Here is a 26,765-nt window from a genome sequence, read left to right as displayed (position 1 = left end):
GAACACAAGTGTGCACCGATATGGAAGTGTACACGATAGCTAGATAAGAGCTTTTGTGTTTGTCTTGGGTGGGCCACATTCCGACTCGAGAAAGAACCATTATTTTTTTTATGGCATTTTATAGTTCACACACACACACCAACACACGTGCGCACACGCACGCGCACACAATATGTAGTTCCACGTTCCCACTCCTCTGCTGGGTAAAAGATTAATGAGCATCTCGTGCCTCCAAAGTATATATCCTGCTCTGTCCTTTACTCCAGCCCATAGAGTATTTGCATTATCAATGTAAATTAATTCATAATCAATACATTTTAATCAAGCCGGACTTGATGACGTATTTCCGCTGGACCGACAGAAACTGTCTGAGATACAAAAATATAAACACCACATTTGGTAAACTAAAACAGCAACAACAAAAAAGTGGCCAATTTAATGCAACAAATATTACAGGACACTTTTTTTAATTAATATACAAAAACTAAAGAATGAATAGTAAATTGATAAATGTTTAATGAAGGACTGAAATTTAGAAAACATTTCATTCTTTTTTTTTAAATTGTTTACAAAATAGTTCTTGTTATTTTTTCCTTTGGGGGTGAGGGGAGAGTTTTTTTATAATCGAGAATTCTCATCTTTTTTTCCCTTAAATCTATTGATTTTAAACATGATATTACATAATTGGCTTAGGCGGCACGGTGATTGACTGGTTAGCACGTCCGCCTCACAGTTCAGAGCTCGTGGGTTCGATCCCGGCTCCGGCCTCCCTGTGTGGAGTTTGCATGTTCTCCCCGTGCCTGCGTGGGTTTTCTCCGGGTACTCCGGTTTCCTCCCACATTCCAAAAACATGCATGGTGAGCTGACTGGACTGTCTAAATTGCCCCTCGGTGTGATTGTGAGTGCCAATGTTTGTTTGTCTCTGTGTGCCCTGCGCTTGGCTGGCAACCAATTCAGGTTGTCCCCCGCCTACTGTTGGGATAGGCTCCAGCACGCCCACGACCCTTGTGAGGAGAAGGGTATGGATAATGGATGGATGGCTAATTATGATATTAAATGAAGAGTAAAGATCAGTCATTTATTAAGAAAAAAACAGTCCATGATGAAAAACACTAAAGTAGAATAAAAATATGTAAATGAATATCATTATATTAGTTGTTTATGTGATATGATGAAGCCAGCACATCTGCGGTTCAGCATTTGCAAATTCTCCTATTGGCTGATTAAAAAAAAATTGTGTGTAAAAAAAGTGCTTTGTGTGAATTTCTCGCAGATATTCCGCAAATAGCGAGATTTCATCAAAGTGAACGTAGCAAAATAAACTATGATATTTTAGATCCACGTTTTCTTTTCTTATCTATGAATGAGCTTGCTTTCAAAATCAGATGTGGCCCTCCGGCATAAACGTTTGCCCAGCCCTGCTCTAAAGTAAATAGCGTACATTCACTGCCCCTGCCTTGCGGGCCGGTCCCTATAAAAACTGTGACGTCCTGCTTGCCCACCTGCTCGCACATCTCAGCGACCGCTGCCATGTCCTTCGTCGCTCCTCCTGGTTACCAGCCCGTCTACGGCCCTGTGAGTATACCTCTTCATCCTCTATTGCTTTGTTTTGGGTTTTTTTCAACACTCTCTGACTTCGCTGTTTTGGAATTACAACACTCACAAAAATGAAGGAATGTTAAACTTAAATGCACCCTAACCTTTGCAGGTCAACTTAACTTGACGTCTCAAAACTTCTGAATCATGTTGAATGTTTCGGTACTTTTTGCTCAACTTGCTCGTCTCTGAACGGTAAAATTCACAACAGGAGTTTGATCCGTGAAAATACCCAAGGATGTCCACTTCTTGGCCTTTCTGTGACTCTTCCAGTCTTGCCGTTGATGATATTTATTTAATGAGAAGTTCAAAATAGCAGTCAGTGTTAGCACAAAATGTAAGGCTTCTGTTAGAAAGCAGACAAAAGCAAGGAATAGCCAAATAGAACATCTGAGCTTTATTTGGGGTTAATCGGTGGAACTTAAAATGGTGGAAAATGTATGTACGTGTACTGCCTCCCATTTGACACAAATTTGAATGTGATTGAATTGATTCATTCTTATCACAGCCACAGTCCTAGTTATAATAGGGTATGCAAGCTCAGTTGTTTATCCCCTCTCAAAAAGTTGGTCTGATTTTTTTGTATTCAAGATGAACAAAATAGATTATTTGTAAAAGTTGCTTATTTGTTTATCTTCAACCCCTGTACAGACCATTCCGTATTTGGGGCCCATCTACGGAGGTCTGAGGGAGGGAGCGTCCATCTACATCCAGGGGGCGGTTCCGGACAAAATGACCAGGTGAGGTAGCCCTTTGCAATTCCACCTGTGCCAGTAGCACTTGAAGAGATTCTGACAGTTGAGGAAAAAAATTCAAAGTGTTATCTGAAAAAAGAGACCAAAACTATGCCGATACTACGAATGGTTCAAATATAGCATCAAATTTACGTTGGTGCACCTTTCGTTCAGGTAAAACTGCCAGGTGGAACTGCAAAGGGTTAACCCTTTGGGTTATCACACTTGGGACTGGGTGCGGCTTTTTTTTCTTTTCTTTCTGTTGAAGGAAATCAAAGGAGCTTTTATCACATATCACAAAGAGTGCATGGCCATTAGCAGGCAGAGCAAACAGCAAAGCAAAGTCATGTTTTCAGGGAGGCCCAACCCTCACTGTTTGCTTATGGCACGGGTGTCCAAAGTCTTTTGCAACCCACTGCAGATTTTGGGAGAAATTGCATGTGAGATCTGGAATGGAATGGACAAAAAAAAGGAATCGTTGTGAATGAAATGGAATGATATTGAATGTTATGGAATGCAATTGAACGATGTAGAATGATGTTGATGGAAATGGGCAATATGTTGGTGAAAAGCGTGGAATATATTCAGTGGTGTAGGATTGATATTGGATTATCTGGAATGATATGCAAGATGTTGATGAAAAATGTGGAATGATATTGAAAGATATGGAATGATTTTGGTGAAAATTATGTTGGTGGAAAATGTGGAAAGAAATGGGATGATATCGAAAGAGATGGAATAATATTGAAAGATATGGAATGATACTGAATGATATGGAATAATATTGGTGAAAAATGTGCAATATATTGGTGGAAATTTTGAAAATTGTTCCCAGGGTGAAGTGATTGAGCTGAATATTTTTGAAATATGAATGGCAATGATGTGAAACCGTTATGTTGAGGACCTCAAAAAATGTTGTTGTTTTTTTAAATAAAAGTTTGTCACACATTTTGCTTAAAACGGAAGTCAACCCAAACATATTTTTTTCAAGAATGTGTTCCCAGCAGGTCCACTAGTTGAGACACGGCATTCTGATTAATTTTGCGTTTGTGGAATATATATTACGCAGCAAAATGCACTCGTTTTTAGCCATCTCTGGGGGCGGCCATTTTGTCTTCTGTCGACTGAAAATGACATCACAACTGCTCACAACCACCAATCACGGCTCAGACTCAGAAAACAGGTCAGCCGTGATTGATGGTTGTGAGCAGTTGTGATGTCATTTTCAGTGCCGTGTAAGATATGATAAATTATTTTAATTTCATTTTCATATACTTCAATAACACAAATAATTTGTTGCTTTGTCTCCCATTACATCAAATTGAGATTTAGACTTTTTGCCTCCCCTTTAAATACTGTATAGTCAGCTTCTTAGTATATGTTAACGTAAAGCACTTTGATTTATTTATTTATGTATTTTACCATATTTCATGAATTTAGGATTATGTGGCACCCCCGCCCCCTCCCTCCTTGCTTCAATGTTCCTCTTTGCCACCCTCAGTGGAAAAATTGTGGCATACCTGGCTTCTGTAATTCACGCTAAACGGTGTCGATCAGGTTCTTTGTCAACCTGCTGTGCGGAACGTCTGAGGCCAGCGACATCGCCCTCCATTTCAACCCGCGCTTCGACGGCCGGGACAAGGTGATCTTCAACACCCGCCAGAACGCCACCTGGGATGCGGAGGAGAAGATCCGCGACATGCCCTTCAGCAAGGGCAAGGCCTTCGAGATGGTCGTCGTGTGCTCTGTGCAGGACTACCAGGTCCGAGCGGATTCGGTCGGTGTGTTTGCAGGCGCGAAAGCGGCGTGACCTTTGACTTTAATTGTCTCGATAGTTCAAAATCAACGGGAAGGACTTTTACACCTTCAAGCATCGCCTCCCTTTGACGAGAGTGTGCGGCATGCAGATTGGGGGAGACGTTTCCATACAGACGATTAACGTCATTGGGGTGAGACAAATTTCTGTTTGTTGCTAGGCAGAATTACAGGCAGATATTAGATAACACTTTCTTTGAGACTGTTACCAGTACGAGTATTCATGGTATGGTAACGATACTGAGTATTGATACCGCATCAAAGACATCACATATCAATTAACATAATGACAGATAATGATTCAATGATGTGTCCAACCACTGCAATGTGGCGCCAACTACTGTCCATTTATTTATTATTTTTTTTGCCTTAAAGGAAAAGTCAACCCAAACATATTTTTCTCAAGAATATGTTCTATGCAGGCCCACTAGTTGAAACACGGCATTCTGATTAATATTGTGTTTCTGGAATATGAGTTAAGCAGCAAAATCAACCCCAACAGATGCTCAGGGCTCAGAGGACGACCAATCATGGCTCAGCTTCAGAAAACAGGTGAGCTGTGATTGGTCATGACCTGAGTCATGAGCATTTGTGATGTCGTTTTCAGTCGACAGAAGTGACAAAATGGCCGCCCCCAGAGATGGCTAAAAACGAGTGGTTTAACTTTTATTCCACAAATGCAATATTTGTCAGAATGCCTTGTTTTAACTAGCGGGTCTGCATAGAACGTATTTTTGAAAAAATATATATTTGGGTTGACTCCCTCTTTAAGTATTGTTACCCAATATTTTGATGTAAGGCCAGCATTGGCTCCTTACCTGCCCATTTCTAATTACAGTCAAACTGGACAATAACATTTGCATGGGTAGCATGTTGCACTTAAAAGCACCAGTGTGGCATTCAAAGTCAGGACTAAAGGAGGCACAGATGCCATTTAACCAGACTGTGGTGTTTTTTAGGGTGGCGGCATGAGTGGCGGAATGGGGGTAAGTCCATTTTGCAAGTGCATTACTTTTGTTTCTTACTATTGTTGTTTTTCACTGCCATGGCGTGAAGTGTCTTTGAAATGTTAACTTTTCCCACATGCAGCAGCAGCAGGGAGGATATCCAGGAGGTGGTATGGGGGTGCGTTATCTTTCTTGATTTGGCATCATTATTGACTTTCACTTCAATATGGTGCAAAATGACAACTGAGCCCTAGACATGACAGGAAAAACACTTGTAATTGTGACAACAATAGTAGTGTAACATTTGTGGCGTTAACATGGTTCCAATAAAAAAGTTGGGTGTCTGGGTTAGCGAATGGAGCGCACCTTTGCTTGAAACTGCAATAACTGATGTCCTCTACCTTCCTCTTCAAGTGGAGGTGCGCTCCATTTGCTTACCTAATTCTCCAGGAATTAAATTAATATTTGTCATTAGTATTTTGTGAGCACAATATAGCTTTTTGTGGCCTCAAATGAGACTTTTGTGCACACATTGGATCTATATTGTGGCGTTACTTCAATTAAAATGATTTACCCCCATTGTCATATCCATGGCTTTGTACAAAAACGATTCTGTGAAAGTAAATTTGTGGTTTTCCCACATGCATCAACAGCCGGGAGGATGCCCAGGAGGTGGTACGGGAGGAAGACCAGGATGTGGCACAGGCCCAGTGAGCCTTTTTCATTTATTACTCATATAGTTAAACACTTAAAAAATGAATTGAGTCATGAAACACGTGTTCCCCATAGGGAGGGTATCAAGGAGATTGTGAAGGTGGAAGATTTTGCATTTTGTATTTTTTGTCCATTATTTTTATTTTACACATTAATGCATTCAAACATTAATGCATTCAAACACAAGAGAAAGATAACATTCAAACCATCAAAAATCTGCCATTTTTTCCCCTATTTTTTCTCTGTTGTTATTTAAAACAAATGCTGAAGGACAAAGTGTTGTAAAAGGTTCTGCCTGTAATTCATATACTGTATTATTGTGTAACGGACTAAAAAATAAGTTATTTTATTCATTATATAATTCTTCTAATTAATCGCATATCGTACATTTATTGTGCCAAATATCTGAATCGGCACCAGCCTCAAAAAAATCAATTTTGGTTGGGTCCTAGTTATTAGTGTAATGATTCTCAAATTGGGTACCTGCAAGCTAATGGGAATGGGAATTTGTTATCGTAACAGTTATTTATTTATTCTTAAAATAGTTAACTTTTAAATTCCAGTGAAAATTAGGGGGACACAAGGTACTTCTGTTTAGGAGCTATGGGGATTATCTAGGGGTTACCCTGCAAGGTGTCCCTGGACCTCAAAATGTGACATCAATTTTGATTATTCATTTTCTTCCTAGCAGGGTGGCTATCCTGGAGGCATGGGAGGAAATATGGGGGTACGCATCTATTTCACTATTTGTCAATAATTCGATTGCCAGACACGCGTGCATGTGTACATACTGTACACGCACTGGCCACTTCATTACGTACACCTCCTCAATAAATTGTGTCCTTTTTTTCTGTCAGAGTGGATTCCCAGGATCAAACCTTCCGGTGAGGAGACATGAGTACACGTGTCACATTATTGTTATTATTAATTTATTTTTGTATTTATTGATGTATTTATTTATTTTTTGATTATGATGATTTTGTCTTGTGTTCATTTTACTGCAGAGCATGGGCGGCCAACCGATCTACAACCCTGTAAGTACTTATTATAAACAAAAGTAGGCCTGTAGTAATGATTGTTTATAAGGCTGTTTGTGCTGTTTTTGTCAGAAAAAAACAGAAAGAGTGATAATTGTCCAGTGGCTTCTTCATTTTTTTTCCCCAGCACTGTACATCAATCATCTTTCATCAAAATCAACCTTGATTTGTGTATTTTAAAAGGCAACAAATATTCTTCCAGTTCAGGCTGCCTCCCCCCGAAAACAAAATCACCATTGAAGTATCCAAATAAATGGTGGCAATTGCCGGTTTGCTTGCAGTCCATCATGTGATGTTGTCTGTTCCCTTCACCCGCAGCCGATACCGTACTCGGGCATGATCCCAGGAGGAATGTTCTCCAAGAGGACCGTCATCATCCGGGGCATGGTGCCCAACCGGGCAAACAGGTCAAGTCAAATTTATTTATATAGCCCTTAATCACAAGAAAAGGCTTCACGTGCCCACAGTTGACAAATATTAACGACATCCCTGATCTTAGCCCCTAGGGAGGCAAGGAAAAACTGAAAAAAAAAAAAAAAAACACATCTAGGGAAAAACGAGAAATCTTGAGAAGGGACCACGTAAGGGGTAATCCCCGTTTCAGGATGATCAGGCTGCAATGGATGTCGAATGGGCAACATTTAACGCATATTATGATGCTATACAATGTTAGTTAAAATAAAGTGAGAGTCAATCAAATCAATCGCAGGAAAACGGCTTCGGTGAAGTGGGTCCCTGCCCGGTGGGTCAATGGAGAAATCTCCACAGCAGCGCCTCCAGGATGCGGTGTCTTGGAGATGCGCCGGGCGGAGGGAAAATTTGGTGGCAGAAAGTTGATCTAAACCTTATGCCTACTCGTACCAGCTCTAACCGGGTGCAGGGCAGACAGCTCGCCTAACGTGACGTACTTCATTCATAAAGTGGGCATCGACGCCCCTGAATCATTGTATTATATTTTCTAAAAACCCACTGGGTGCACACGCTTGAGCGCTTATGCCATTTCAACTGCGTGCCTAAAAAGGAATGAAAGAAGCCGCTTGGATTGGCCGTGATTGAAGTCAGCTGCAACCACTCCCTCTCGCAGATCCACCAGCCTGCAGTCATCTGCGAAATTTCCTAATCCGCTTAATATATATCTAATATGCTACGCGCCGTGCAGGATTTACTCCGGTTACAAAAATAGAGCCCATAGAGTCACCTGTGATTTTCTACAGCTCACCTGTCACCCAAATGAGGGTAAGCGCTGTAGAAAATAAATGGATGGAGAAATGGGCCGGATTGTCGCTATCCATGCAGCTGGTCTGTAGCAACGGTGCTCACCGGACGTTATTTGTTTAGGTTCAGCATAAACTTCCTGGCGAGCAGATCTGGGGACATCGCCTTCCACATGAACCCGCGCGTGAAGGATGGCTTGGTGGTGCGCAACAGCATGATGGGTGGCCACTGGGGCCAAGAGGAACGCCAGCTCAGTGCCAACCCCTTCAAGGAGGGCCAGTACTTTGATGTGAGTTTTGATCAAAATGGGGTCCCTGGGTTACTGGGGGTTTGCGAGTCATTGCTAGTCGCTAGATAGATCAACAGAAACATTTGGGAATAATTTTAAGACCACTTACAACTTAGATGATATGGTATTCATTTCCTTTAAGTTATTCTATCTTCCCTTCATAGCTCGTCCTGGCTACGCAGCTTTCAGTCATTTGTGGGTTAATTTTTTATTGTCCAATCAGATTTCAACGTTGATGTGTTGCTATATAAATGAAACCTACCCATGGCCACCAGAATCATGATTGCTGGCGTCATGCGCACACAGTTGAAATTGCTGTTTTGGGGTCTTTTAACTGATCTTAACCAATAAGATTTCTGTTTGACCTTTTGGGGGCTCTGGGTAATGTCACATTTTTAGTAAGTAGTTTTTATTTTATTTATTTTCAAAATATAGAGTATTTGTCAAGTGCAAGAGAAAAAAAAGGTCACTAAGTATTTTGTAATCAAGTAAGGCAAACTACAATTCTCAAACGACTTCCTTCTTCTGTAAGTATATGCAGCAACACCGAAATAAGTACATTTAAAATGAACCCGAAGGCTCGTGCATATGCATTGACAAAGATGAAAATTCGTTCGTTTTAAAAAACACAAGATAAAGTTTCAGTTAGTTTTTATTTTTTTAAAAAGCATCTTTGTTTTTATTTCATTCACTAACAAAACTTATTTTTCAGTATTAGTTTTTAGTTATTTAATTAGTTTTAACTATATACTAACCTTGTTTCCAATGTGGTAAAGCATTTGTTTGCCAACAATTCACTATCTTTGACTACGTCCAACTAAGCTAGCATAGGGAGGGTGCATTTTGTTTAGAAAAAACAAACATTGGTGAGTGCAATGTATCAAAAGTTTATATGATATGATGAAATTAACCTTGAGCAGTCACTTGCTGTAGGCGTGAAAAGCAGGAATACAGCATTTTACATTAAATTTTCAACACAAACTAGGCTGTGCTAAAATACAGTACTTATTGAACACCCCCGCCCCCTGCGAAAAAAAACAAAACAAAACTTCTTGTTCCCAATCCGTGCCGCCATATAGCGGATGATCGTGGAATTAAACCCACGTGCTATAGAAATGAGAAAAATCTGCAAAATACCAGGACCGCGAACAATGGACGAGATGTTTGCGGTATTGCGTGTTTGTTTTTTTTCTCCCCGATAGTCCGGTAGTATATCTTAAGTCTCCACTAAACGCCCACATCCCACACGTCACTGCTTTCTACACAAAATAACAGTGACTGTTTTTGCCTATTTTCAAGATGTCCATCCGCTGTGGCAGCGACCGCTTCAAGGTGTTCATCAACGGGCAGCCGCTGTTCGATTTCACTCACCGCACGCGTGCCATCAACGAGATCGACAAGCTGGAGGTGGCGGGCGACGTGCAGATTTCCTACATCCATTTCTGAAAGCACGCCAAGTGTTCTGAATGCGATACCGCCACGGCAAGCAACATCAGAACAAAAGATTTATTTTCTTTGTACAAAATACTGGAGATCCTTTATCAAAGCATGACAAATAAAGGCATTTGTTTTCAGTCAAAGTGTGGACGGGCCCGGGGAAGGCACTTCCTGAATTCATCTTATTATGGAAAGATGAATATTTACTGTACATTCAACATTGGGGGGAAAAACGCTTATAAAGGCAACACTGCAGAGTACCACTTTTTAAGGGGAAACTCAAGACTAACATTGTTTGTGCCCCCATTAGCGGAAACACAATATTGCTATTATCATTGCCCTTGTGGAATAACAATTTAGCAGATTAGTCCATTTTCATCCATCTAAGGGCATTGCCATTTTGTCCAGAGTGCCCTCTGCTGTCGACTGACATCAACGTGGCTACGTGCTCGTATTGCCAAGTCATGTGGCCAAACCCAGAAATCAGGTGAGCCGTGATGTGTACTGGTGAGCCCGAGGGTACTTTGGCGGCAATTTCAAAAACAGGGGGCGCTATAATGGCAAAATGGAAGTCCCCTGAAATGGATGTTAAACGATTGGATTAATGATAAGAAAATGTTTTCCTTGAGTTCACCTTTCAAAAAAAATTACAATCCACCTCGGGAGCTCCCATTAGTACCTTTTCAAGTACCTCGTTCAGGCTGGAATTCAGTCAATTATAGAAAGACATTCGATATCCTTGATTTCCAATGCACCAGTAGAACAACTATGCAACTTTTTTACCCCCACCACTTGATATGATGTGATATTTTCCAAGTTTTAGATTTTTAACTTGTAGGAAAACTATGTTACTAGTGAGGCAAAAGTACTAGGGTACATTTTGGTGCTATTGGGAGGATCCAAGAAGCTACTATAGTGCATGAAACTACTAGTTGGGCCAAATAGTGTTTGTAGTGCAACATAGTAGTTTACTTGTAGGGTTTAATTGCGAACTTGCAGGCCAAAAGTGATATCGTGGGTGAAAAAACGTTTTAGTAAAGCAGTTGTTCTACTTGTGCGTTGAATTGTCTTACTAGTGAGGGTAAAGAGCGTAATAGTACCTGAAGCTGGACATGGTGGGTAACATTTACAGTACATCATACGTATATCATGTCAAATAAGTGCATTGATGATGGCAGCTGGTGAAGTGTTTTTTTGGCTGCTTGTAACAGACATCTTGAAATTTTGAAGAAAAAAAAAATTCTAAGTCTCGTCCATCACATGGAGTTCACACAAAAATTGTATACATACTACAGACAAACGTACACATTGATATAAAAGACATTAGTGCAAAGTTGGAAAAGTAGAAAAACAGCGTACAAAAGAAAGTCAATGATGTGCTTTTTTTTTTCTTTTTAAGTCCGCCTCAGAATATTCGGACCTTGGACTGTTTGGTACCTTTGTGAAGCAAAGGCTTAAAGGGGTCCTGACAGTGTTATTTTCCCATTTCTCCCATTTTGGGAGGAGATCATCAGTCAGTGGAGGGAGTTTCCTCACCCGCATGAGTTGCCATGGCACCGCGGCTCCTTACGTTTACATGCCAAATTTTCCACAACCACAATGCGCCACTTTTGGGAAGAAGAATGGAACACGAGGAAACTAGTTTTGCTTCATTTTATCACCATCCAATGAAAAGCATGTATTGCCAAATTTTGTGAGCTATTATTTTTTGAAGTGAACCAACAAGAAAATCTGAATTTGTGGAGACACATGTATTTTATTGGACAGTGTGTGTGTACCGTCTATGCATTTTATTGGACAGTGTGTGTGTACCGTCTATGTGCAAACAGGGAAAACAATGTTATCACCACATTTTGCGACTTAGTTGTTTTGGATAAATGCAAAAAAATATATATATATATATTTATATGACTTGTTTTGTAGAAATGTAAAATTATGCAAATTTTGTGATGTATGCTTGTCAATGCACAGTGATTATATCTGGGAATGCCGTTAGGTTTTTGTGTGTGCGAAAAATGGAAAAACTATCACCAAATTTGGGGATTTTTTTGTTTTTGTCGCGTTGGATAAAAACAACAAAAACTATTCAGGAGAATCATGCTTTAGGTTAGACAGGAAGTATATCATGCCATGTCTTTGTCAAGCGTTTTGTCAGTTATTAATTTGTGTTGTGTTTTGGATGAAAATGAAAAATTTGGGAGATACATACTTGTCATTGGCGTGAATCCTGGAATACTTTCAGGTAAGTGTATGTGGAAAATGAAACAAAAAACGTATAACCAATCTTAGGCTAGACACCAACTATACTGTATATCCTGGCATAATTTTTGGTGTGGTTTGGCTAAAAATGTAAAAAAAAAAAAATTGGAGATACATTCTTTTCATTGGTGGAATATACTGGAATGCTTTTATGTGTGTGTGTGGGGGGGGGGGGGGGCGTCTGTGTGCAAACTCTGCTTGCAAAGGCACACAATATCAATATCAGGAGGTTCCTGACTTGGTGGGTACGGTCCAGTCCACTTGTGCTCATCACTGCCAAGCGACCTTATGGGTCAACTCGCGCTCATCCAGCAGCTCCGTGGCAGGCGTGGACGCCCGGGTGACGTCGGGTGTGGAATGTCGGGAATAGCGCAGAGGCAGCGTGGCGGCCGAGAAAGGCGAGGGAGCGTCCAGACTCTCCATGGAGTCAGCCAGGGCTCGGCCGCTGTCGTGCTGGGGACACAGCACGTAGCGGTTGGGTTGGTGCACCTCCGCCGTGGTCACCTCCAGGCCCTTCAGGCCCAGAGGGGAGGAACTCCCGAGGGGGTCGCAGCCGCCGACGGCTCCCAGTTCCATGGAGGAATCCTCCATGTTGACGTAAAGGATCTCGTCCGGGTCCTGGGCATCGGGCAGGTCGTCGAGGGCTTTTTCCAGCTCACAGCGAAGCGACTCAAAGGGTGGACGATCTTTGGGGCTCAGCAGCCAGCAGGAGAACATCAGAGCATAGCTGAGGAAGTGGAGGAATGGTGGTTATTAGTCCAACATTGAGTCGCAGAATGTTTCAAGTTGTCCACATCATGAATTGATCTCCTCCAAAATAACGAATATCAACAAAGCAAACATGGAGTAGCGTTCAGCTGTTATTCTATCTTGCCAAAGATCAGCTACATTTAATGGTGGTAGCCAAAATCGCGACCACGATTAAAGTCGATTATTGCGCAGCCCCACTCTGAAGGCAGAAAATAGCCAGACTAGCCCAAAAATGTATCTCGACAATCTAGCACTCACATGTTGTCCAGGCAGTCTGGAGGCTGCTTGAGACGGTTTCCCTGCCTCAAATAATCATAGATCTCGCTGTTCTCCACCCCGGGGTACGGCGTCTGGCCCCTTGTGGCGATTTCCCACATGGTGACGCCAAACGACCACTGAAAGACAAGAGGAAGACGGCGTCAAGTTTCAACGAAGAGCGTGACACTGCGACGTCACCGAGCGGAACCGACCACGTCGCTCTTGGTGGTGTAGACTCGGTCGGCCAAGCTCTCGATGGCGATCCACTTGACCGGCATCTTGGAGATGCGCCCTTGCCGGTAGTAGTCACCGTTGTAGATCTTCTTGGACAGGCCGAAGTCGGCCACGCAAACGTTCATGTTCTCATTCAGCCTGCAACAACCATTTCAGATTGTTCATTAGGAATGGACACAGTGAATGCCGTTTTCCTGTGCAATCGATCATAAACTTTTGCTGAATATTCTTGCGTATCCTTTTTTTTCTTTAATCTGCTAAAATGCCACAAGATGAGTAATAGGAAAGTAGTAATTGATGTCAAGGAAGTATGTTAAGCAATAATTTCCACATTTCCACTAAAATCTGTATCGAGGAGGAGCTAAGTTTAGCCTGGGTCGTCAGTGGAAATTAGGCAGTTTTCACCATGTTTTAAAAACGTATTTTTCAGTGTAATACGCGATTAATTTGAAATGATTTCAAAGTGGTTTTGGATCATATTTTGTGATATATTTATGGTTGAAACTATTAATATAGGCAATTACAAATATTTGGGGAGGAAATGTGTTGTTATGAAATGTGCTAAATAAAACCAATTATTAAATTTAGAATAAGACAAAAGCATTAAAACATTTTTTTTACAATTTGACTTTTTCATTAATCTTGTTAAATTACAAAATGTGTAATAAAATATGGTATTTTAATAACATTCAACTTAGGTTACATTTTTGTTTTATGAAGTTTAAAAAGTGGTCATTTGTAAGGGAAACTGTATTTATTTCTATTTTCATCTAAAAAAATAGTGTTCTTTTTCTTGTGATCTTTTGATGTGGTCTGTGTTTAAATAGTTAGTTTTAGGATATGCTGCGGGCCATGAAATTGTCCAGTGAGGGGCTGCAAATTCGTGCCGTTCAGTAGAATCTCCAAAATCTCGCATCTCCAAAATCATTCTTTTCCAGGAAATTAAAAAATTACACATTTTTGAGTTATTAAACATTTGAAGGGAAAGTTCTCAGGCTAATTATTTGTCTGATTTATAATAATATATAAATAATAATAATTAAGAAAAAAAAAATAATAATAATATCAGACCCACTAGGGGACTGACCAGTAGTAGAGATTTACAGAATGAAAATTATGAGATTGAACAAATTTGGATATAGGGCACTTTTGTCTTGCTAAAATCTTGATTAAGATGACCCGCCTGACACACGGTCATCTCAGACAGGAAGTGAAAAGAGCAAGTGGATGACAAGCGTACATGCAGTTGCGTGCGGCGAGGTCTCTGTGGATGAAGTTCTTGTTGCTGAGGTATTCCATGCCGCGGGCGATGTCCGTCATGAAGCGCACCAACATCTGGGACGGGAGGTACTGCGCCACACCGCATAGACAAACTTGAAAATGTGTCAGCTCAACATGTCTTTACCCGTATATGGATTTTAATTTCCAAAGGGAGTATACATGGTCACCCTCTCAAAATATTGGCCTAAGTCATATTTTGACAAAAAACAAAAATCTCGGGATGCTCGCCATCTCTGCTAAAATCGTCCACTTCCTATCATTCAATTCTACCCCTGAAATTAAATTATTAATGAATACAATATAATCACCATTTGGTTCAGTTTTTTGTGTTTTCTGTAAAAACTGAAAAAAAAAATGACTTGGCCTATTTTTTGAGGGGAATGATGACATTCTAGCTGGTGACTAGAGCAGACTGGGCTTGATTTGCACCAGTCATTGTCAACATTTACAACATGCAATAAAACAAAAAATAAAAAATGAAATCAATTAGAATAGTGAATAATAAAATAAGTTTAAAAAAAACAAATTAAGAGTATTAAAGTGGCCATATTAAAATTGTGCATAATGTTGTAGCGGCTTACAAAAAAATATAAATATTCTGGGATTAACGCAAGTGTGTCTTCTTCTCGCCGTAAAATTTTTAATGGTCAGCAAAATCTCTTTTGCCGGGCTGTATACCACAAGTCAAGCAAAAAAATGCTCCGTGTCGTCACGACACTCACCACAGGACAGTCTCCGAGGCGCGAGTAGAGCAGGTAAGTGTGCAGGTCGCCGTGTTTCATGTAGGGCAGGATGACCACAGGCGACGGGAAGCCTTCACTCTCCACCGACTGCAGACACACGCCTGTGCGGAAACATGCCACGCCGCATCAACATAAAAGAGTCCCCAATAAGATTAATGTAAACAAATTCATTTAGTCTAATATGATATGTTAGGGGTGGTTGACTGGTTAGCACGTCCGCCTCACAGTTCAGAGGTCATGGGTTCGATCCCCGCTCCGGCCTCCCTGTGTGGAGTTTGCATGTTCTCCCCGTGCCTGCGTGGGTTTTCTCCGGGTACTCCGGTTTCCTCCCACATTCCAAAAACATGCATGGTAAGTTGATTGGACACTCTAAATTGCCCCTAGGTGTGATTGTGAGTGCGGGTGTTTGTCTCTGTGGGCCCTGGCAACCAATTCAGCGTGTCACCCCCTACTGCCCGAAGACAGCTGGGATAGGCTCCAGCACGCCCCGCGACCCTTGTGAGGAGAAGCGGTATCGATAATGGATGGATGGATGATATGTTAGAAATATATTTTAACAAGTATACATTAGTTTTCTCTTATAGGATTTAAAATAACCTACAAAATTTAAGAGACTGGAATGCACACTGTACATAATGAAAACATCAAATAATTGTTTATGAATCATAATCATACTGTAAAGGGTATGTGTAATTGGATTACTATGGGCTTTATTTTAAAAAAACTATCATTCATTACATTGGAGAAAAATAACATTATAATTAAAATATGAATTCCAATTATAATCAATTTTAGCACAAGTAAAAATAATAATTACAGAAATCTAAACGTAAAATCCTAATAATAATAAATCATGTCGAGAATGGATGAAAATGGTTGAAATAAATCTCTTTTTGATAGCCCCCCATATTGATTTTTCTCCAAGCAAATTGTAAGAAATTCATCCACCAGCGTTCCGCTTGCTGTAATCTGTCGCTGTGCAAATGAGGCGGCGTCTCACCGAGCAGCCTCATGACGTTGGCGTGGTCAAACTCCTTCATGCAGGTGGCCTCTCGCAGGAAGTCCTCCATTTCCGAACGCGTGCAGATGGCGACTGGAGCGAGAGCCACGAGAAACAAGTCAGCACTTTTTGACGTGCTCCAATACAGCGTTTGATGTTACGTCCCAACAACAACCGATGGCGAACCCAAACATGTTTGGAATTGTCTGACTTTCAACTGTAATAATCGCTTCATCGCGTTGTAATCGCTTGGGCCGGGTTGAAGCCTCCGATGGATAATTTGTCGAATTGTATATTTTTGTTATTTTCACAAATTATTGCCCGGTCTATAGTGTTGAAAATGACTTGCCATCTTTGCAATGGCTCAACAAACATGATTCTTTTTCGGGTTTCGCAGAAAAGGATACTTTTGTTCCAATTTTAGTATATGCGAAGCCGAAGCTATGCAGAAAAGGATACTTTTGGATATACAAGGATTCCTCCCCAAGATGGCGATACAACAAACTATGATCCTAACTAGGGCTGTTCGATTTTGCCTTACAAGAAAATCCCGATTATTTTCTCTCAAACCCGATTTTACCATTACGATTTCTTTGTAAAATAAAAAATAATGAAAAATGAAGTACTTTGAATGTCTTTTATTTAAACTTAATTTTTCTTTCTTTGAACTCAAAATGCCAGTCAATTAAACTTAATATACATAGAACAATCCATTGGGATTAACAGCATTTTGCTAACACAATAGATTTCAGATCTGTTCTTAACCCAATAATGAAAGAAGAAAGTGCATATACCATCTGAAACGAAATCATCAACATGAGAGAAGGTAGACAGTCAAGTCTGTAAACCAAACAGTCTGTCAGCAAGTCATTTTGCCAACCATTTGCCAAATCATTTATTAACTAAACGCTCACTTGCCTGAGCAAATAGCAGAATCGCCGGTAGCCATGGATGTTGTTGTTGTTGTTATCGGACTGCGCGCTCGTGAGTGGAAGCGGAAGTGCAGAGGAAACTACAGTGGCTTAGATACACCAAAAATAAAAAAATTGAACGTGCCGATTTGAACGTTTTTAACATCGTTTTATCCAGAAAATTCGGTTTCGGTTCAAAATCGCTTAATCGAGCAGCCCTAATCCAAACAAACTTTCAACCATCCGCTAAAATGATTTTGAAATACAGTCGACCACCACATACTCATGGTTCAGCACCCACATATTTGCATATTTAATTTTTTTCCCCCCACAATGCATTTCAGTGGCCGTCAATTATACACAGATTTACTTGACTATGTATGTATTTATGAATGGATGATTTGATTACAAAAATGCACCTCTCTGCAACACCACCATAAAAAGATCTGTTGGGATGTGTCACTTCAGCCTATTCCTTGACCCCAACTACTACTTTCCTATTAGCTGGTGACTTGCGGTAGCTTGGGTATTACAAAAGGAGCAGAAAAATGTGATTTGGGGGTTTTACTATATATTAATATATCATTAAGATAATGAATAGTATAAATGGTCCTCCGCTCACTCTTCATGGTCTTGACGGCCACACGGAGAATACAATCCTCCTGGGTCAGCTGACCTTCCATGACAGAGCCAAACTCCCCTGCAAAGGCACACACAAATCACACCACCAAAAGCCTCACAATCACACTAAATCACCAGGCTACATTCTACAAACGCCCACGCCCATTTGTACATTTTTAAAAATGACATCTGGCCTTAAGTACAAAAACGCTGCCCACCAGCTGATACGTGCTCATGTTAGATTGTCATTCCAAAGACAAGTGCCGCTATTAGATGTTGTTGAATGCTAATTTGTACCTTCTCCCAGCGTCTTGCCCAGCGTCAGCTTGTGTCTGTCCACCATTACGTCTTGGAGCTTCTGCCTCAGCTCGTCACTGATGCCCAGACTGTTCACTGCGGGTGCACAAAAAAAAAAAAACAATGTCATGACAATATGTACACACGTGATGTCATTCAGGCAGATATGGAGAAATATGGCGGCAGAAGAGAACTCTGACAGCATTCAAGCAACATTATATAAAAATTAGACCATTGGAATGCGGAAATATGTTTAGTAATCTGCCTTTATTTTATAAAACTGTCTTTTATTGCAATCGATAGGATATTAAATCAATCATATTATTAATAGTTTCCCCCTTCTATTATTACTCCCTTCCTTTGCTAATTGGCTCGGAGAAAATGACAATGCCTACATTTCATGCGTCAAGTCTGAGGTTCGACTTTGTCTGGAGGGGCTGGTCCCAAACATCGGGAAGAATGCTGGGACATTCCTTTACCGCATCTTCATCTGTGGGAATCATTTTGGGGCGAGCTGGGACTTGTAAACTAAGTTGCCATAATTACTGTCACACAGGTGTGTGTACGTGTTGCTGTCTGGAATCATTGAGAGACATCTTGGAATTCTGTTTGTAGTACCACAAGAGTTGTTTTTACAGGCTAGATTCCCGCAGATGATAAGTGCCCACACTACAGCACAAGACTAAACATCAAAATGAGCATTAAGTGTAGTCGGGTTCTCATGTGTGCGGGACGCCAACGAGGATCGACTTTATGTTGTGACTGGTGGAAAGGCGAGCCTACTTGGAAACCCGACCGCGTCGATGAGATCCCAACTCTTTACTGTTGAATAAATTGTGCACTGTCATTTCTTGTGTATAATACGCTCTTGGGTATAATATGCACCCCCAACATCACAATCACCCTGCTGGATTTTCCAGACCATGCTAAAAAATGAAAGTCTTATCCACATCCTGATTTGTATTTTATTGTATTTTTCAAAGAAATATTCTGCTCTGTGCGCATGCCCTGATGAAATGAATTTCATTCAATTCTTAATTTTTTTAAATTGGTAAACGTTAACATGACGTTTCTCTGACATCTCTACTCGAGTTCTCATAAGCTGTTAATAGACAGAAAAAGGTGCTAAATTTGTACATTGATTATTTGTTCTCCACAATGACCCTAGACAGTTCATTTTAAGTGCATAAAGTTGCCACCCCCCCACAGTACCCTTTTCTCTAACAGTATGTCCTTCGTGATGTGCATTATTATACTTTTGCCACAAGGAGGTGCAAAGACCCTGGATATAGGACAGGTGCCTGCCTGCGTCATCAGTAACTGTCTAGTAAAGACAGAGTAGCAACATATATGATAACAGAAACCAATACGCGAGGTTGCAGGTGAGCAGCGAAAATTATGTCGTTATTATTATTTATATTACAAAATTATTTCTAGTTTTGTAATAGTAGACATTACATATATTGGAAATAAAGTGCACCTCATTCACAACAACCAAGTACAGGTATGTCTATACAATGCAACAGATTTTTGTCATTTTCCTTGTACCTATGCATAATATGCGTCCTTGATTTTTAATGAATTTTTGGGGGGCAAAATTAAGCCTATCACACACAAGAAATTACGGAAAGCGTCATTTCAGGTTTTTTCTTTCCTATGAAAAACTACAAAATTGTCGCTTTACCGATGCTAGCAAGGAGCATGTCAGCGTGTGTTAGCATGTTGGTGTCCAAACATTCCGAGGTTGTCATAACTCACAGGTGGCCTCAGTAGTCCTGCGGCTGTATGAGCGTCGCGCCCGGTAGCGGACCACCAGCTCTCCGCTCTGCATCATGGGCTCGAACACATCACTGACAAGCAACCACAAAAACTTGATAATGCGGCAAAAACGGCATTGAAAAAAACTGGAAAATAAGTAATGACATGTAGAATTATCTGTCAATAGAACATGACAATTTGCCATTTAGTTTTTTTTTTTAAACAAGTAAATGTAGCTATTCAAGGGAATCAAACTAAAGGCTGTTACATTGCACAAAAACTGCCTGGTAAGAAAAAATATCTTGGCAGACAAGCATATTTTGCTTTCTTTTAAGACGAGTTTAAGTTCATCTCGGCTAGATTTGAGTTTTTGCAGTGTATTACACACACATGGCCTCGTGGTTATTATGGTTCATGAAAACTAACAAAATAACTAAAACTCAAATTAACGAAATAAAAAACGGAGGATGGTTTCACAATATTTAGTGACCTTTTTTTCATGCACTTTACAAATGACTATGGTATATATTTTAAAAAGTCTAAAAAACAAAAATAAATAAATAAGTAAAACTAATCAAAACTAAGACACTTGCTCTGAAAATACACATAAACTGAATGAACCAAAAGTCAAAACGAAATTCAAAAACTATCATGAAAAATCCCACACTATTAAAACCCTTTTCCATACGCACCCAAATCGCGTCTCCTTCCGCCGTAGTTTGGCCACGTACACGGCCATGAGTGCGCCCAGGGCCACGGCGCCAGTGGCGGCCATCACCACGTACCACCAGTGCCACGAGAAGGCCGGCGGAGACGACAGACCTGCACGGGGGGAGGCAGGACACTTCATTAGACTGAAGAAAGGAACATCATATACAAATCATATACAAAGCAAAGCAACAACATGCAGAACTCTAACCATTAATACACCCATGCTTAGCCATTGGTGGCCATTAGAAATAATCAGTTGTCTTCACCTGATTAATGATTAACCTCATTATAGATACTGGGTGTTAAAACGGTGTATGATGAAACAACAGTATGTATGAATCTGAAACTATTTGTAAAAATCTGAACTCATTCAAGCAACAGTAAGAAATCTGACAGTAAAGCAACAATATTTACTGACCTCATAAAAACAAAAATATGTGCAAATCTGATCTCATATCACAGATACAGAACTTTTCATTCTAAATAACTGATTATTTTGTAAGTCGAACAATTGCAAAATTCTTTTAGTTTAAATTACAATAAAGAAATTCACCAATTAATACAATATATACATTCACCAATGACTGAATACAAAAAAATACATACATATATATATACATATATATATATACATATATATATATATATATATATATATATATATATATATATATATATATATATATATATATATATATATATATATATAAAATGACTAAAACATAGTTAAATGCATATACAGTTGACAAATGCTATAGGTTAATAGATGCATGTTAAAAATTATGAAAATAAACCTTTTTGGGGGGGAAGTGAAATTAAGGCAACAATTATATGAGACTATTATATGAAATTGACCATTGAATTCTAGTTAGTATAGTTGGTTATTACAGTATACTGTATATACTGACATGTTAACAATGTAAAAGAATCTAGGTTCAATGGAACTGAGTTAATGGTAGGACTACACATTTTTGGACTACACAAGTTTATTTTCATCCGTAACACTTTCAATCATGTCAAAAGTTAGTTTTGTTTTATTTTTATGTTTACCTGACCTGGGTTGGTTTTTGCTTTGTTTCTATGATTTTTTAAAATTTATTTCTACTCAGTTTTATTGCCTACATGTTGGAAGTAAAGACAATCAATCAACCAAAACAATACGGATACAAGAACAAAGGGGGCCGAATGTGTTTGGCAGGCCATACTTTGGCCACCCCTGATACGAAATAAAGCCTCCTCAGTCTTCCCGTCTTTATCTCACACTTGGCCGCTTTGTATCGTCTGTCTGGCCCCATTAGACTAAGCAAACAGAGATGGCCAGCGCTCTAAATATTTATGAAGCGGCGTCGAGATTCACCCCAGCGCAACCTCGCCTCGCTTTTCTTCACGTCTTCTTCCCCTTTTTCTCCCAGAGATGAAGGAAGAAGGAAGGGAAGTCTGTCACAGGGTTTGTGGGCCATCACTTACCTCGGAACTCTGTGAATGAGAAAAAAAAAGGCTTTACTTGACCTGGCCCCAACTAACACTGCTAACTTAATTTCCACTGCGCTGTTTCTACACAACATCCATTTTAAGTCACTAATTTTATTTACGGGACACAAGAGACACATTCAAAATGGACGCGTCACCAAGGAGGAGTAGAATCTACAAATTTCTTTCAAATGATAAATAACACATTTTAGTTTTTTGATTATTGATTTGCTTTGAATAATTACACTTATCTTCCATATCCCCCCACCTCAAAAATAGGAAGTAGATTCTTCAAATTGTACTTTAAAGGACTAATATATGATCAAATCTCAAACGGTATATGTAGAGTTGTGATATTTGAAGCGGATGTCAACGCAAACATATTTTCTTTTCAAGAATATGTTCTATGCAGGCCCACTAGTTGAACAAGGCATTCTAACATAAGAGTTAACCCCCCCGTTTTCAGCCATCTCCGGGGGCGGCCATTTTGTCATTCCTGTCGACTGAAAATGACATCACAACTGATCAGGTAATGAGAAATCACGGCTCAGCTTCAGAAAACAGGTTAGCCATGACATCACAACTACTCAGGTAACGACCAATCACGGCTGAGATGCCTAAAAACGGGTGGCTTTTGCTTCTTAACTCATATTCCGGAAACACAATATTAATCAGAATACCGTGTTTCAACTAGTGGGCCTGCATGGAACATATAAAGTGCTTTGTTACAGCTGTAGCTGTTGTGAAATGCGCTATATAAATAAAATTGTATTGTATTGTATTGTATATTCTTGAAAAAAAGTGAGTTGACTTCCACTTTAAAGCATCGGTATATGTACAAACATAACCACATTAAAGTAATGTAGAAATCTGACATTAGAGAAACAACATCTCGCACTATGACTCAATTGAAGCAACATTGTGGAGAAATTTGAGCCCAGTAAAGCACCAGAATGCACAAACCTGGCATTAAAACAACAACATGTAGAAATCTGACCCATTAAAGCAGGAGTATGTTCAGGTGTGATATTTTGTGTTTTATTTCTCACCAGGAGAGACGAGCGTCAGAGTTTGCGTGGGACTCCAGGGTCCTCGCCCCGCTCCCGTGTATGCGCACACCCTGAAGGTGACGTTGGTGAGCGGGAGGGACAGGTTGATTGACATCTCCGTGTCCAGGCCGGCATCCATGACAAACTGTCCAAGGAAGATGAGTCACAGACCATTTTGGGGGGAGAGAGAGCGAAGGGGGAACATTGAGTGACTGACAGTGTGTGAACTCTAGTGTGTGTGAGATTTTGGTATGCGTGCGTGCACCTGCTTGACGGCGGGCGCGCTCAACTCCACCAAGTATCCGCGCAGGTCTCCGTTGAGCTTCCCCGCCGGCTCCTCCCACGCCAGCAGCACTCGGCTGTCGTTGCTCAGCGCCGTCACATTGCCCGGCGCCTCCTCGGGCACTGAAACACGCGACGCACACGCACGTCAAGCAATTGTCATATTCCACACACAAGTGGACATGACATGGGACAACGAAACCTCAAGAATCAACAAACCTAATTTGAGCCATCCCTGCCCCACCACCACAGCGCCATCTGCTGGATGTGGAATGAATTCATGTGGCCCAACAACCCAACAAAGGACAAACCAGCGTAACTAACTTTGAACCAAATATCGACTGAACAAAGTAAAAATTGATTGAACTGATCATGAACAGTTACCATTTTGGCTTATGCATCCATTAAGCATGAGTAACAAACCAGCTCAAACTCAGCAGTCAGTGCGCTCCACTTCCAATCTGGCAGCGAGGTGCTGGTGTGGGTTGAAAAGTGTGCGTATGTGCGTGTGTTATTGAATGGCAGTCTAGGAAACGTGGTCCAGGCGGAGCGTGATGGTCATCAGGAAGTGTTTGGCGTTTGATTGTTTCCACATGCGCTTGCCTCTGGCACGGCAGCCAAAACAAGTTAAGCGGCCCTCCCTCGCTGTCTCTCTCCCCCTCTGCCCCCTCCTCCCCTCCCAACTTTTCTTCTCCCCTTTCCATCTCGCTGTGGCCGAGCCTTCTTTTCTTTTATGCGAGGGACGTTCAAGCGCACAAAGACGTTCATTGTTGCAAAAACAAGTTTGCAAAGAGAAGAAGAAAGGCCACTGCAAAACAAAAGAGTGTCATGTTTCCCATCAGTGCTCGGAGAATCGTTTCCAGCACAGATGCGGTCATAGTAGACGTGTATCATCTCGGCACTAACGCGACACACACGCGCAACTACTGTTGAACACACTGAAGGCGGCGCTGTCGCGTGTGCTCGCGTGTTTGTGTGTTTGTGTGTCTGTTTCTCGTCTTGGAAAAAAGGTCACACCCAGGCCAAAATGCTGGGAGATTCCGTAAATAAACCTAGCGCTCCCACAGCGGGTCCAACGTTCACGTCAACTTCACAACTTGAGGAAGCTCCGCCTCTGATCGTTTGGAGTTGCTCACAAACAGGCCGGACAGAAAACATTAACAATGGTTGTGTCATGTCTTAAGTCCCTGATACACCAAAACGACGCTCACCAACAGTGACACACGCTTACCCCGTGGCGTCCGGCCACACACCGCAACGACAGACAGCGACGCTGACCATTAAAGTACCTTCTGCGCATGCATAAGATGTAATACCCCTCCATACCATCGGCGGCGGTAGTCACTATTTCTCATTGTTAGAAAAATCCAACCGGAAAGCTGTTGGCCAGCGGTGCATTATTAAAAACGTAAACAATGCATTCAGCTATATTCTTCGCTCACGATGAACTCCCACGCGAAGTAAACCCTCACGTTTTTGACACGGTATTGTGAAATACTTACATTGTCAACCCTCGCTCTTGTACTTGTAAGAATATTAAGGCAGCAAAGGCGTGCTCACTGTTAATCCGCATTTGTCACATCCCATTGGTGGTCCGAGTGCTGATTTGCTAGCTAACAGCCAATCAGAGTGACCAAATGTCACGACTGGCGACGCAGATTCAACATGCGTAACTGCCCTCAAGACGCTCACGGATGGGTTATGACACTATGACGGTGGCCACTACACCAATCAGACAGCGCTTAATGACGCCACGACGCTTGAGGACCTCCGACATCGGTTTGGTCTATCAGGGCCTTTAGGAAGCATGTAACATGCGTACAAACATGATACCTCCACCAAATAGGGGTCTCAACAACTTTGTTGGAAGAAGTTGCCTATTTCTTGTTAGGGTTCCCTAGCTCCCAATTAACTGTAGAATAGACTTTAACATTTTGCTGCTGGTCTATAAATCATTGAATGGTTTGGGTCCTGAATACATGAATGAAATGCTGATTAAATATAAATCCTGTAGGGCTCTGAGATCTGCAGACGTGGGTCAATTAGTGGAACTGAGAATTCAAGGTAAAAACGGTGAAGCTGCATTTAGCTGTTACGCTGCACACAAATGGAATAAGATGCCAACAGAAGTGAAGTCAGTCCCGAGTGTAAATGCTTTTAAATCTATGTTAAGTACTTTGCTTTTTTCTCATACCTTTGATTAAGGTCCTCTCAACAATTTTAAATCATGTTCTTCTTTTATATATTTTAGAAACCCACTTTTATTTCTTTACTTTATGTTTTCAAAGTTTTCTGTTAATGTGTTTAAACGTTGTCAATGTAAATTCTTGTAATTTTTGTTAGCTGCTTTTGTTTTCCTTGCTTCGCTTTTGACTGTTGTAAATGCTAGTAGCTGTTGTGTCTTTGTTTGTTTGAAACACATTGAGTTGCCTTGTGTATGAAATGTGCTTTATAAATAAAACTGCCTTGCCTTGCCTTAGTTAGTTAGTTAGATACGTGAATCTTGTTAAAAGTGTCTTGGGGATGAAAATGGCTGCTTCCATTCCCACCGGACACCCCTCACTGCTATTCTCTCCTTTGGGTGGTGGGGGGCTCTAATGGGAAAACAGTAAAAGTTCCTCAGAGTACTCCGACCTCCCCTTTCCCCTACTCCCACCAACAAGCCTTTTTCTTTTTTTTTCTTTCTGTTGTTTTCCCACCCGTGCCTTGCTACATGTGAGCTCATATGAGTTCAAAGCCAAAATGGGGGAAATGGAACACGGAGGCCAAGAAACATGGAGAGAAAGAGTGAGCACAAGAGAGGCTGGATTGTTTTTGTAGAATTCCTCAGTGATGCCGTTGGTGGCGTCTGAAGAAGGCCAGAAGTGGTTAGCACATAAATAGTAGAGCACAGGAGGAAAATGTTTGCTTCTGGATGACATTTTTGAAAAGAGGACAGTCAAGAACATTTTGCCCAATGAGAAACACATGCTGCAAAGACACAGACTTTTTGGGGAGTTTCACCATGTTTCTAGCGGCAAAAGTAGTGGGACACACCTTTTTTTCCCCCAATTAATTAGATACATTAGAGGTTGGGCTAAAGCCCTGCAGCTTAATTCATGTCATCAAGACATTTTGGACAATTGCAATGCCACAAGCAATTTGGGATTTGATTATATTAAATCAGTGCTCTTTTTTTTTTTTGACAGAACAATTAATCTGAAAGACAAGCATCCAAATATTTTTCCCACATCTGACTCTTTCATTTTTGGCCATATTTCTCATATGTCCCAATACGTTTGGTCCATCCTGTACGTGTCCATATTTACTTACCACTTCCTGTAGTCCCAGTGCTCTTACTATATTTGCACTTCCTGT

At 40.8% G+C, this 26,765-nt stretch overlaps 2 protein-coding genes across 5 annotated transcripts in view; one reads left to right on the top strand and one right to left on the bottom strand.

Annotated features, from left to right (window-relative positions):
- Positions 1-1,248: 1,248 nt before the first annotated feature.
- Positions 1,249-11,776, top strand: LOC147145208 (galectin-4-like). Of its 4 annotated transcripts, none has more exons than XM_086036109.1 (13): positions 1,249-1,575; positions 2,248-2,336; positions 3,888-4,092; positions 4,166-4,279; positions 5,105-5,131; positions 5,235-5,270; positions 5,746-5,802; positions 6,498-6,533; positions 6,664-6,690; positions 6,811-6,840; positions 7,162-7,250; positions 8,182-8,347; positions 9,647-11,776. In XM_086036109.1, the coding sequence occupies exons 1-13, from the start codon at positions 1,531-1,533 to the stop codon at positions 9,791-9,793; spliced, it is 1,068 nt and encodes a 355-aa protein (XP_085892235.1). In that variant the 5' UTR covers positions 1,249-1,530; the 3' UTR covers positions 9,794-11,776. The 4 variants fall into 4 exon arrangements, with proteins under 4 accessions (XP_085892235.1, XP_085892234.1, XP_085892237.1 ...); XM_086036108.1 differs by having other exon boundaries at positions 6,495-6,533; XM_086036111.1 differs by lacking the exon at positions 5,235-5,270.
- LOC147145207 (tyrosine-protein kinase receptor UFO-like) overlaps positions 9,840-26,765 on the bottom strand; it is a 35,483-nt gene continuing 18,557 nt past the window's right edge. The window contains exons 8-20 of the mRNA XM_086036112.1: positions 23,392-23,531; positions 23,127-23,271; positions 22,075-22,083; positions 20,589-20,718; positions 19,897-19,988; positions 18,139-18,234; positions 17,843-17,920; positions 16,310-16,402; positions 15,289-15,410; positions 14,526-14,635; positions 13,264-13,423; positions 13,052-13,188; positions 9,840-12,770 (exon numbers count right to left, since the gene is read on the bottom strand). Of these exons, the coding sequence (XP_085892238.1) occupies positions 12,314-12,770; positions 13,052-13,188; positions 13,264-13,423; positions 14,526-14,635; positions 15,289-15,410; positions 16,310-16,402; positions 17,843-17,920; positions 18,139-18,234; positions 19,897-19,988; positions 20,589-20,718; positions 22,075-22,083; positions 23,127-23,271; positions 23,392-23,531 (1,769 nt within the window). The 3' untranslated portion in view covers positions 9,840-12,313. The remainder of the gene's footprint in view (positions 12,771-13,051; positions 13,189-13,263; positions 13,424-14,525; positions 14,636-15,288; positions 15,411-16,309; positions 16,403-17,842; positions 17,921-18,138; positions 18,235-19,896; positions 19,989-20,588; positions 20,719-22,074; positions 22,084-23,126; positions 23,272-23,391; positions 23,532-26,765) is intronic.

Source organism: Filicampus tigris, chromosome 7, assembly GCF_054856515.1.
Source record: "Filicampus tigris isolate MCC_2025a chromosome 7, RoL_Ftig_1.0, whole genome shotgun sequence".
NCBI lineage: Eukaryota > Metazoa > Chordata > Actinopteri > Syngnathiformes > Syngnathidae > Filicampus > Filicampus tigris.
This window is presented reverse-complemented; position numbering and strand designations above follow the sequence as displayed.